The following is an 11,768-nucleotide window of genomic DNA, read 5'->3' as shown; positions in this document are numbered from 1 at the left end:
GTCTTTCTGATAGTTTCAATTAGAATATTTTTTATTTTTTAAAAGAAGTCTTTTAATAGGAAATTGACCATCCAAATGTTTTTAAAAACACTAAAAATCCTTTTTAAAATTCATTTTGACTTGAAAATTTCTCTTATTCTCGTAGGTTTCGTCTCCATGGTTCAACAATATTTTACTACTCTAAAATAATTAAGTTTTAATTCTCAATAGAAATTTTAATTTCGTAATTAGGCGACACGTAATTTATTACAGCAATATCACATCTAAAATACTAACTCCTTCGCGAGCCATCGCCGCGACCTCTCCCTCTCCCTCAGCCGGCCCTAGCTCGCGAGAAGTCGCGAGCTCTCCCTCTCTTCGCGAACTCCTGCCGCGATCCTCTCCCTCTCCTCGCCATCTCCTGCCGCGAGCCGTAGCAGAGGTCGGCGCTCGCCATCTCCTGCCGCGAGCCCTAGCAGAGGTCGGCGCTCGCCATCTCCTGCCGCGATTCTCTCACTCTCCTCGCCATCTCCTGCCGCGAGCCCTAGCAGAGATCGGCGCGAGCCATCTCCTGCACCTAAACCTTAGGTGGGAAAAGGTTTAAACAGGCAGAGCCCAGTCAACACAAGGAAGGATGGGGTGGAAGGCAGCTGAGAAGTTATTCAGGCACTGGAAGATCCTCAGAGGCGACAACGTAATCTTCAATTCTTTCTTTTTCACGTATCATTGTTTACCTTGGTTGAAGTTATGATTTTATCTTTTGCTAATGTTTTGTAGGTCATGATCATAAGAGGCAAGGATAAGGGTGAGACAGGTATCATCAAACGTGCCATTAGATCTCAGAACAGAGTCATTGTTGAAGGGAAAAATTTGGTCTGTTCTCTGACTTTATACACCACTTATTTTGCTAAATTGAAGTGATTTTTGCCTAAAAGATTCCGTATATGGACTGTATTGGTGCAGTAGTTAGATCATGAATCTAAGACCAATCACCTCATCAGGGTTGTATCAAGCATTGAATCAACGCACTGGTTCTTAAATTGAAGTGTTTGTTATTTATTTAGTTGAGATCAGTTGTCAGAGATTACATTAATCTACTGAAAAATCTATATGAGATGTTGAATCGGTACACATTTCTTCAGAAATTTAGAAGTTCTTCATGATTCAGCTAAACTGACATTTTATTCTACTTTTCATTCATTCCGCATAGGTTGTTGATAGTTGAAGTTTCTATCTAGAACAATCTGGAGTTCTGCATAATCATTTTATACTTTATAATGATTTAGTGAAGTGGAAAAGTGAAATATGATATTCTCTTGTTTGTATTAGTTTTTCCAAATCGTGCATTGGTCTCCATAATTTGGCATAATCATCTGAAGGCTTGTTCAAGGTTATTGCTTGTACTTTTCATACAGGAGTAGGATTCATTTCCCATATGGCTTCCATAATTTCCATATCAATTTACATTTCCATTTGAAAGTTTGTTTCTTGTTAACATGTTATTTACACTATTCTAAAAGCTATTAATATTCTAAGGCCACCTTTGAGAATTAACAAGCTACATAGCCTAGTGTAATCTTCTGCGTGTTTTACCTTTCCAGTGCTATTGTGTACAAGTAATGTTATTTATGATCATCATAGTTCCATGTGGTAGTATGATGGGTTCACGAATTTTGATCTTTCGTACTAGTACCCTTTGCTATCTGTTATCAGATTGTGTTGTTCTCATTTCAGGTGAAGAAACACATCAAACAAGGGCAAGGACATGAGGGTGGAATCTTTTCAATTGAAGCCCCCCTTCATGTTTCCAATGTCCAGGTTCTTGACCCAGTTACTGGGTACAGTCTCTTCAACATTGCCTCATCAGCTTGATTTTGTGTTAAATTCCCTAATTTGGTTACTCTTTATAAGTAAAATTGTTATCGTGCAGGAAGCCATGTAAGACCGGGTATAAATATCTGGAAGACGGAACTAAAGTACGGGTCTCTAGAGGACTTGCTGCATCTGGAGCTGTAATTCCTCGTCCTGAAATACTAAAAGAAAGGCGAAAACCAAGACCTAGCTTTGGTACATTCAGTTTTACTTGATTGCTAAAGTTGCTTTCTTAAATTCAGTTGTTTATTACCCATTGGTTGCATTAATCGATTGTCATATCAATTGAGAGGAATAAAACATTGAATTGTTATTTCATATTTATATGACAACTATAACACCCTACAGAACTCAAATACCTAATGTGGAGCTAGACCCACGTACCTGATGTCTGCCCATATCCATAGCTTTTGCAGCTGTTTGTAATGGATTTGAATTATTATCATACTTCAACTATCTTATGCAGTTGGTCCCAAGGATACACCAGTTGAACTAGTACTCGAAAAGACATATGATGCTAAAGCCGGAATTGGCATGCCTGATCTCTAGAAGTCCTCGATAAGGGAAAATCATTCTCTCATCTGCATTATCATCGAGGAAGTTCAGATCGTGCTTAATTTGGCGACATATGTTTCTTGTTCAAATATGCACCGTGACTTTGATTTGTTTAGGTTCAACTCTTGCATAATAAATGTCAACGCTATTACTTAATTTTGCTAGCACAGCTGTGCTGTTAGTTAGAATTTCACGACTAAGCGATGCCTATTGAAACACTTTCAAGTGTAAACTGAAATCGTGTTGCATTACTTGTTCTCGATGAACACTTGACTATGGTTAGATGAAAGTGCCGAGAACCTGATGGTTTATTTAGTCTTGTTATTGAGTTGGTGATGATGTGAGGTCCATCTTCATCCTTGTGATTTAGTTATCTATAGTTTCTTGCATTTGTAGTTTGATGATGTAATTGAACCTGTATCTTTGTAGGCATCTCACATAGTTGCACAAAGTTCACCCTTTGCACCACATTGTCACCCATCTTGCAATGTGAAGTTGTTATAAACTTACACTTTAAATTTGGGTTCTTAAACGTATGGTTTTAAAATCTACTAAACGTAATTTTTAATCAACGTACGATAAAAATAAACGAAGAAAGCAAATTTTGGACTTTGCAAATAGAATCAAACAGTAGCAATATTCTTAATCAATAAAAAATATATTATATAAGGATAATATTATTTTCTAAGGATGAATAATTATTGCAAGTAGCAACGAGGCACGACTCAAAACTAACGAGGCAGAAAAGAAAACTAAAGTAGCAAACTAGAAATGCAAGGTTGATCGAACTCAATATACAAAGGGGAATGGCGACAAGCAGTACTCTCTTACACGTGATGCGCCATCTCTTGCCAGAATCCCCTCCAAATCCCCCATGGTTCTTGCTAACCAAATCTCTAAGCTCCTCTGAATCTCCTTGAACTTGTTCCTCACCGAGTCCAATGATTTTCTTGCACTTGATTTAGCTTCTGCTGTCAACCCATCTCCTAATGGCCTTCTTATTGACTCTGCTTGCACTGAACTCAGCTTTTGTCTTGTTTCCGATGCACAATTCTGCAGGTGAAATGCTTCGAGCAAGAACTCAGTCTGTCGTTGTGTTCGGAACTCTGGAGTTAGGGTCGGGTCGCAGGGCTCATTCATTCTCTGTAGAGTTAAATTCAAATTCGGTAAAAATGACGAATTGTTAACAAAAGTTGATATGAAAAATGAAGCCAAATATGTTTAGCCACTCTTTGTTTCTTGGCGAAATGGGCATCCAACAAGAAACCTATCCATGTCGTTCAAAAAATAATGAGTTCTCCACATACTCATATTTTCCTTCCTCTTGATAGATTTTGCCATTTTGAGAATAAAAAGACCTTCACAAAACATGCCAAATTGTCCCATGCATTTGTCATTCTGTTCGATTGTTATCTAATTTTCTTCACTAAACAGTTGCATCCATTAGTCAAGATCATAAAGCAGCAACCTTCAAACTTTATAGGTCCTCTCTCAGTAAAATTGACAACATAAATCCTATTCCTCCATTATGCTCTAACATGGGTATATCCATAGTTTGCAAAATCGCGATCCGGATCGTAGGATCGTACGATCCTACGATCCTAAGACCCAAAATCGATCCAAGATCGTGCAGAATCGAGTTTTGCAGCAGGATCGCAGCAGGATCGGTAGGATCGGTAGGATCGGAACAGGATCGGTAGGATCGTAACAGGATCGGAGCAGAATCGGAGCAGGATCGGTGGAAGCTTTAAGAGGTCATAACTTTTGACTCGGATTGAACCACGGGGCCTATAATATATCAAATCAAAGCTCGTTCAAAGATCTTTAATAAATTTCAAAGTTTATCCTTAACCACCCTATTTCAAACCCAAAAAATATTATTTAAATCATTTTCGGATGCCTAGATGATTTTATTTTTTATTATTATATTTTTTCATCTTGTTAGGGTTTTAAATTATTTAAACATATATTTAATTATTTTTGAGTTAGTTTTTTATCAATAATATTCTGTCATTTTTCCCCCAAAATGATGAATTTTTGGATGTCTATTGTCTAGTATTGTGTGACATCAACCAATCTTTAGAAGATTATTTTCGACGTTCATATTTGAATCAAAGGATCCAATAACTTTTGTTATGTACGTTAGGTGCTTTATTGGCCTTTAAATTGGATCATCTTATAAACCAAGGAAATATTTTTGACGTTGAATGTGTTATTATTATTGTGTTAATAGAAATTTTATATTATTTCATTTTATGATATGAAAATATAAATATTATTACTATGTGAGAATAGTAGTTAAATTACTAGTTAATTTAAATTTGTACATGTAGTAATGTAATCTAAGGTGTTGAGTGTAAATGATTGCATATATATGCAAAATTAGTTATCTATTTATATGTAAATGAGTTTTTAAAGTATTTTTTCTAATTATTAATCATGTATGATAAGATTTTAAGGGTTTTTGGTAGGATCGTACGATTCTACGATCCGATCCTGACCGATCCGATCCTGACCCTAAATCGATTCTACGTAGGATCGCGATTCTACAAACTATGGGTATATCACTAAAATTCAAACTAATTAAATCATTCATTGTTACATCAACTAATGTCTTCTTTGGTCTCTATTTCTTGAATCTTCCGCTAAGTGATTCAATTTTTAACTATAATATGTGGATCATTTATGAACCTGCCTATATAACGTTAGCCGATTTTCTTTCATTTTATCATTTATTGGAGCCACATCTAATTGGACAAAATAAGAATTGAAAGATAATAACAGAAAAGTCAGTTAATTAACTTACCATTTTCCTACATAAAGCATCAACTTTTCCAGCAAGAGATTGATATCTCTTTGCTTCAATGAAGTTATTTTGGACAAATCTCCAGTCCCGACTTTTTCCAGGTAAACCAATTCTTCTTCAAGAAGTTTAAGCTTAGTGGAAATGCCAGAAGATTCACTATCAACCTTCCAGGGGGGTTCCTGCCTGAATATCAGTATTCAATTATAGTAAGACATCCTACTCACTGGCTAGGTGGATTCAACTAAATTTACTTTGCCACTAAATGCTTCATACTATTTGTTGTGTCAAGTGAGTCATACATCATATCCTGCAGTGATGATGTAATGAGAGAAAGTAGTGATGCCAAAATATGATTCAATAACATATGACCATAGCATAATAGCAACTCAATGATCCAAATAAATGTTAGATGCGACCATCATGAAAAGTTTGTTGCTATGGAAGGAATCATTACTGATTAAAATATGCAATGTGATTGAATACTACTGAAACAATACTCATCACCAATCTAAAAATTTCATGGCACAAGAAATCAATTCAAACAAAATGCACTAGTTATATATCATTTTTAGGTCACTTGGATGTTGTATTAATTTCTCAGAACTTTCCTTTATAGTTCTCTGTCCAATTTTAGGGGAAATGAATATCAATGGAATAGTTTATCTTTTTTGCCTTCTCTCCCTACCAATGTCTTTCTTTTAGTCACTTGTACTTATCAAACATCAAATGCTAACTGGAGTCATCCTAACAAAAACTTCAGGGTTTCCAGATTTTAAAGGACAAATTCAACTAATATCAACTAAGTAAAGCTAACAAATAAACCGTCCATTAAGATATAATAACTGTTTTGTACAAACTTAGTTCAGTCTGCCTAACACTGACAGAGAACAGTTCGCTAATTATACATGCATAACACTGAAAATTCAAACCAGCATGAGATAAGACTGAAACCCTTACAAATTCAAACCAACATAGGATAAAACTGAAACCCTTACAAATTCAAACCAGCAAGTGCATAGGGCAAGACTGAAACCCTTACCTGCCCTCCAATAGACTGATCTGTCCACTGTTTCATGCCTTCCGAAGGCATGAACAGCTCCCTTCTTCTGCTGAATCGCCACCAGTTTTCCATTCCTTGCCAGTAACTTCTCCTCCGGAACCTTAACCCTGGTGAAACCCCCTCCAGTACCACTGTCCTCCACCAAATCCAGCCCACCTCCACCACCCTCCTTCCTCGCCATGAACTCGAGCATCTCGTCCCTCTCCGCCACTTCCCTCTCTAGCCTCTCCAGTGCGGCGTTAAGATCCGCCCTCTCTCGCTCCGTCTCCTCCAATCGCGCCCTCAAACCCGAAATCTCCGCCTCCGCGGCATCCACACGGAGGAGAAGGCGCCTGTCCTCCTGCTGCCACCGGGCGCGGTGGCCCGCGAAGATATCGGCCACTCGCGCATTGGCCTTGGCATCTTCCTTCCCCCGAGACCTTAGCGTTCGGAGCTGGTCCTCGGCCTCGAATAGCTTCGTAGCGAGGATCCGGTTGCGGGACTGGAGCGACGACACGTACGAGAGGGATAACTTGGGGAGGAGACCCAGGAACAAGGCGAAGCTGAGGCCGATGTAGGATGAGAACAGAGACGCCTCTGTCTCCGCCGGCGGCGTTTCCGCCTTATCCCCCTCGATCGGCACTGCCTTGTCGACTGCGATCGCTTTGGACGCCACTATTTCCGACCAGTCCCGTCACCCACGCCCACTGGAGTCGCTGGGGCAAACTACATAACTACAGGGCCCGGCCCTTCCACTCTTGTTTACCACAAAACCCCTATATTTGTGATATTGACTGATCGTGGCTCCTAATTGTTAAATTTACTCTACTAATCTGTTGGGTTAAGTTCGAACTGGTGAAACTTGACTTCAGTAAATTAAGGACTAAGTGCCAAATTGAAAATAAGAGAAACTTAAAGGGCCAAATTTCATTTTCTGCAGCTATTTGGAATTATATGCAAATGATGCCCAAAATAAAGCTGCTGGCTTTTCGGTCTGCTACTTTACCAGAAATGATGAGTTTGTCCGATATTTTTATTTTATTTTATTTTTTGACAGAGAGGTATAGAACTAGAAGGCAACAATCAGCTGGGACCATAATTTATGTGCCAAATAAATGTTTAATGAATATATATTTTTAAATTCCTATAAAATATTTTAGTTGATGAAATCTTTATGATTATAATTAATTTACCTCTGTTGCTGGCTACTGACCGCCCTCCGCCATTTTTATAGGTTACCTTTAATTTTAGAGATTGTTTTATCAAATTATTTTTCTAAAGAAAAAAAAAACAAGAAAAGATGAAAGTTTCAGCTTTCTGGTCCTTCAGCCTTAGAAGACCAGCAGATATTGGCGCTGGTGTGAGAGTACAAGTTCACGGGATCCATTTCCAAATAAAAATATTAACTGATGTGATCCAACAAATATTTTTCTCCAATCAACTGGGTGGTACATACACGAGTCAAAGTGTAAGTTTTTACTCAGTTAATATATAATCAATCAATTAATAGTCAAAATGAGTGAACTGTTAGATCAATGTAAATCTTGAAGAAAAAAATTATTGTTCGTATTATTTTTATTCAGTTTACCTAGATATTTTATTGATAAAGTAGAGTCGATTTTTTTCTATCTCAGAGCTTTCTTCTAGCTTCAGAACAATTAATTGGGAGTCAAGAGTATATTATAACTCGGAAAGTCCCGACCCGCTTGGTTATTTGGAGTCCTATGAGTAAGGTTTCATATTTCACTTTATTGTTGGAAACATGAAAGTTGAGCTGGACAGAGATCTTTTTTTACTCTATGGACCTCAACTATCTCTCCATTGATTAGCTACTCATCATAATTCTCTCGCATACTGTTGGCACTCCTGAGTAGAGTAGGTCTGCGATTGGTGGTATGCGCAATAACTATAGGATCAAAATGAACGAATCAAAATCTAGGTTCGATTCTCGTGTTCCCTGCACTAATAATAACGATTTTCCTTGGAAGGATCTCGACTCGACTCAGACACAGGGACTGTAGCAATGTCTACCATCTGCAAAAAAAAATTCTCCTCTTCGGTTCACAAATTATTGATTTCTAAGGGAAGAGAGGGAGCTTTGCGGTTAGGTGGGTAGAGGCGGACACTGGAATCAAAACTTCCTTTTTTTTTACAAACTATGCTTTCTCCACTTGAATATATTTAAGTGCTCAAGCCTGCAAATCATCGAAATCGACTACAAGAGCCTTAAGAAGCCCCTGTCTGTTAAGCCTTGTGAGAAAGCACTGACTTGCACTTCTAGTGGAACTAAGGGAGCATCCATAGTTATCCGATTAAACTAATGTAAGTACTCCTTCAAAGGTTCTTTGGGCTTTTGCTTAAGAGCGAATAGGTCATGTTGAGATTTTTGATACCTCTGGTTAGTGGCAAAGTGCTGCATGAACACAACCTTGAATTCCTCGAAGAGCCGAATGGAGGAAGAGGAGAGACGTTTGAACCACCTTTGCGGTAAGCCTGAGAGAGTGATCAAGAACACTCGACACTTGATGTCATATGTATTGATGAAGTAGGGAAGCATTCTCGAACTTGCATATGTGTTCTTCGGTGTCAGTTGTTCCATTATATTTCCTAATTTGCAATGCTCGAAAGTGTCATGGTAGTTCATCTTGAAGGATGCTCCTTAGAATGAAGGGTCTCGGGGGACCTTTGCTCCTCAAGATATAGGAGCTTTACCCTTTAAAGGGTCCAAATGGGAGGTTTTTCCCGAAAATTCTCAAGAGGAGTCCCTCATTGCCAACATACCGATCTAAGTGGGGAATGCAGCCTAAGGCTTTCCTACGGGCTGGGTCGACCTATGATGAGGTGCCTATGACACTCCTACCGATCGGGGCGGTATCTCAATTGGAGGGTTGGGCATGGGCGGTGTTGATTGTTGGGGTTGTCTTTGCAACACTGCCTGCACCATTGATGAGCGCATTTTATATAGGGTGATGCGGATAAGTAGGAAACCACCCTACGGAGGATCATTGCCACAGTGGAGGTCAAAGTCAAGGCGGTCAACGTTTTGATATCATCAGCCGGTTGGCGAGTGGGTCGTCCGACCGGGAGAAGGAGCGCCCGATCCGACATTACCTCTGGCTCGGCAACGCGCCGAGCACCCGATGCTCAATAAAGGAGAACGCCAAAGGGGGACGATGTGCAGAAGCAAGACCGAGCAGCTCCTCTGCTCGGCCTGGTAGCAAGACTCAACATCAGTCGAGCTGACGCAACACGAGCACAGTGATGTTGAGGCAAAGTGGACTACATACAATAACAGTAAGGTTGACAGTGGAGTCCCGGCCGAGCGGCTATCTCGCTCGACCTTACAATAGTACTCAGAATAGAACAGCGATGCTATGGCCGAGCGAATAGTGGAGACTCGAACCGAGCGGCTACCCTGCTCGGCCTAGCAACAGACACAGCACGCTATCTTTCGACATCCTTTTGGGAGCTAATGCCGCTGACAGGTTGCATGGTCAGACAGAAGATCATACGGTGGAAGCTTCCACTGTCACTTCAGAGATATGCTCGACTCGTTAAGGTACTGTGTCAAAGACACTTTACCGACAAGTCTTTTTAGGGAAATTTTTTAGAAGCGTGTACACGCGCTACAAGAGCTCTATATAAAGGGGGGTCCAAGCATCAACGGAGGTATGCGCAATACACTATTGTTGCTATTGTTTATTTCCTCTTGCTCTGTTTCTTTACATCGCCAGTGACTGACTTGAGCGTTGGAGGGCCAACGCCAGGACCCCTTCCCTGGCTCGGCATTGATGTGGTTTATGTTGCAGGGTGGAGCAGAGTCCACATTCAGTCAGCAAGAGCGCCACATCCCAGCATTTTGTCTCTTCAACTTTTGGACATGATCATATTTAGCGTTGTTGGTGGGAACGTAGCCTGCATTCGAGCTGAGGAGATGGAGGACGCTGGATGACTCACTATTGAGATGCTCACCAAGGAGGAGCTTGACATGTTCGTGCAAGCCCGAGCGGCGAAGATAGTCGAGGAGCAGCAGCAACAGTAGGCGTTAGCCGATAAGCAAGCGCAGCAGTTTGCGATATTGACGGTCGAAGGACGAGCGGGGTACGACGACCGACCGGAGTAAATCTCCATCTGGGGGCAGAACGGAGGGTCGATCGGCACTCATGGGGAAGCACCGCCCACGCCCATCCCTTTTCATCGGGTTTTATTCCAAACCCCCTTGGAAATAGCTCAGGAGAACCAGGAGCGAGGGCCATCCTCAGATGACGCTCTCGTTCGGGACGCGCGAAAAGGCAAGCACCCAGAAGCTAATCTTCGCCCGAACGGATCAACCTGCAGTTCTCTCAAGAGATCTTGAGTGATCCTCTGCCGAGGCACTATACTCCATTGGCGATCGGGGAATACAATGGAACAACCGATCCGGAAGATCATCTGAACTATTTTAATAACGTCGCCACCTTGCATTAATACATTGACAGAGTAAAGTGCCGAGTCTTTCTCACCACTCTCTCTGGATCGACACAACGATGGTTCAAAAGACCGTCGAACGGATCCATACGTAGCTTCAGAGACTTCCGAGCTATCTTTTTACAGCAGTTCACCAGCAGTCGGCGCTATAAGAAGACGAGCATCAGCCTCATTTCCATGAAGCAAGGGTCGAAGGAATCACTCCGAGCCTACATCCAGCGCTTCAATAAGGTGGTTATGGGCATCCCATCGGTCTCATCTGAGACGATGGTGAACGCCTTTACCCAAGGGCTCATCGAAGGAGAATTCTTCCGATCGGTCATCAGGAGCCACCCAGAGACTTCGACCACCTACTTAGAAAGGCCAAAGAGTACATAAATGTGGAAGAAGCCCAAACGACAAGGAAGAAGGAAGCACCGACCAATCTCACACCAGCATCCGAGCGACGTCCAGGTGATGCCAAAATAGCCAGGCTTTGAGAGGAGGAGGGATCTGTATATGCTCTACCATTATCTGAATCACTACAATCTATTTAGTTCAGGCTACAGGTCTTCTGCCCTGTCTATCATAGAGGATTACTTAAGGATGTTGATATTGGATATTGGGGCCTTAAATGGACCAAAACGATTTTGAGGAAGGAAGCCATCAATTGTTGAAAGTCGTAATTGACTTCAAAATTGAAATCTACGATTCGCGTAGATAGATTTAGACTATTAATTTGCTCAAAACTGATTAAGGGTGAATGAGAAATTAATGTTTAAAGTCGGCCCAAAATAACATTTATTATTCATTAATAAAGTGCATGGGAGAATAGTCCCACATCGGAAATTCTCGATGTGTATTCTCTACTTATTAATGAAGATGTGTTAATGGAGTTAACACAAAAATAAAGGACAGGTGCTCCCTTAGCCCAGGGCGAGCAGGTGCTCGCACATGTGAGCCCGCCACCCGCCACGTGCGCAATGGGCGCCGCACTTTGCACACCTATGCGGCATCCTCGTGGGCAAAGGGAGATGACTGGACAGTTGACTTAGGGAATGGATGGCTACC

General features: G+C 40.9%; 1 protein-coding gene and 1 pseudogene across 1 annotated transcript; one reads left to right on the top strand and one right to left on the bottom strand.

Annotated features, from left to right (window-relative positions):
- The first annotated feature begins 262 nt into the window (after positions 1 to 262).
- LOC121985911 (50S ribosomal protein L24-like) lies at positions 263 to 2,725 on the top strand. Its single transcript, XM_042539627.1, has 5 exons — positions 263 to 673; positions 757 to 852; positions 1,714 to 1,817; positions 1,910 to 2,046; positions 2,318 to 2,725. Exons 1-5 carry the CDS (start codon positions 614 to 616, stop codon positions 2,398 to 2,400), a joined length of 480 nt encoding a protein of 159 aa, XP_042395561.1. The 5' UTR covers positions 263 to 613; the 3' UTR covers positions 2,401 to 2,725.
- A 349-nt stretch (positions 2,726 to 3,074) lies between these two features.
- LOC121987038 lies at positions 3,075 to 6,945 on the bottom strand (annotated as a pseudogene).
- Between the last annotated feature and the right edge of the window lie 4,823 nt (positions 6,946 to 11,768).

The sequence above is a fragment of the Zingiber officinale genome, chromosome 5B (assembly GCF_018446385.1).
Source record: "Zingiber officinale cultivar Zhangliang chromosome 5B, Zo_v1.1, whole genome shotgun sequence".
Lineage (NCBI taxonomy): Eukaryota > Viridiplantae > Streptophyta > Magnoliopsida > Zingiberales > Zingiberaceae > Zingiber > Zingiber officinale.
This window is presented reverse-complemented; position numbering and strand designations above follow the sequence as displayed.

What these genes read in the sequence shown, in the direction of transcription:
- LOC121985911 (XM_042539627.1), top strand. Translation starts at nt 614, where the DNA reads ATGGGGTGGAAGGCAGCTGAGAAGTTATTCAGGCACTGGAAGATCCTC. An exon ending in AGATCCTCAGAGGCGACAAC is followed by an intron (nt 674 to 756) that starts GTAATCTTCAAT and finishes AATGTTTTGTAG; the next exon opens with GTCATGATCATAAGAGGCAA. An exon ending in TTGTTGAAGGGAAAAATTTG is followed by an intron (nt 853 to 1,713) that starts GTCTGTTCTCTG and finishes TTCTCATTTCAG; the next exon opens with GTGAAGAAACACATCAAACA.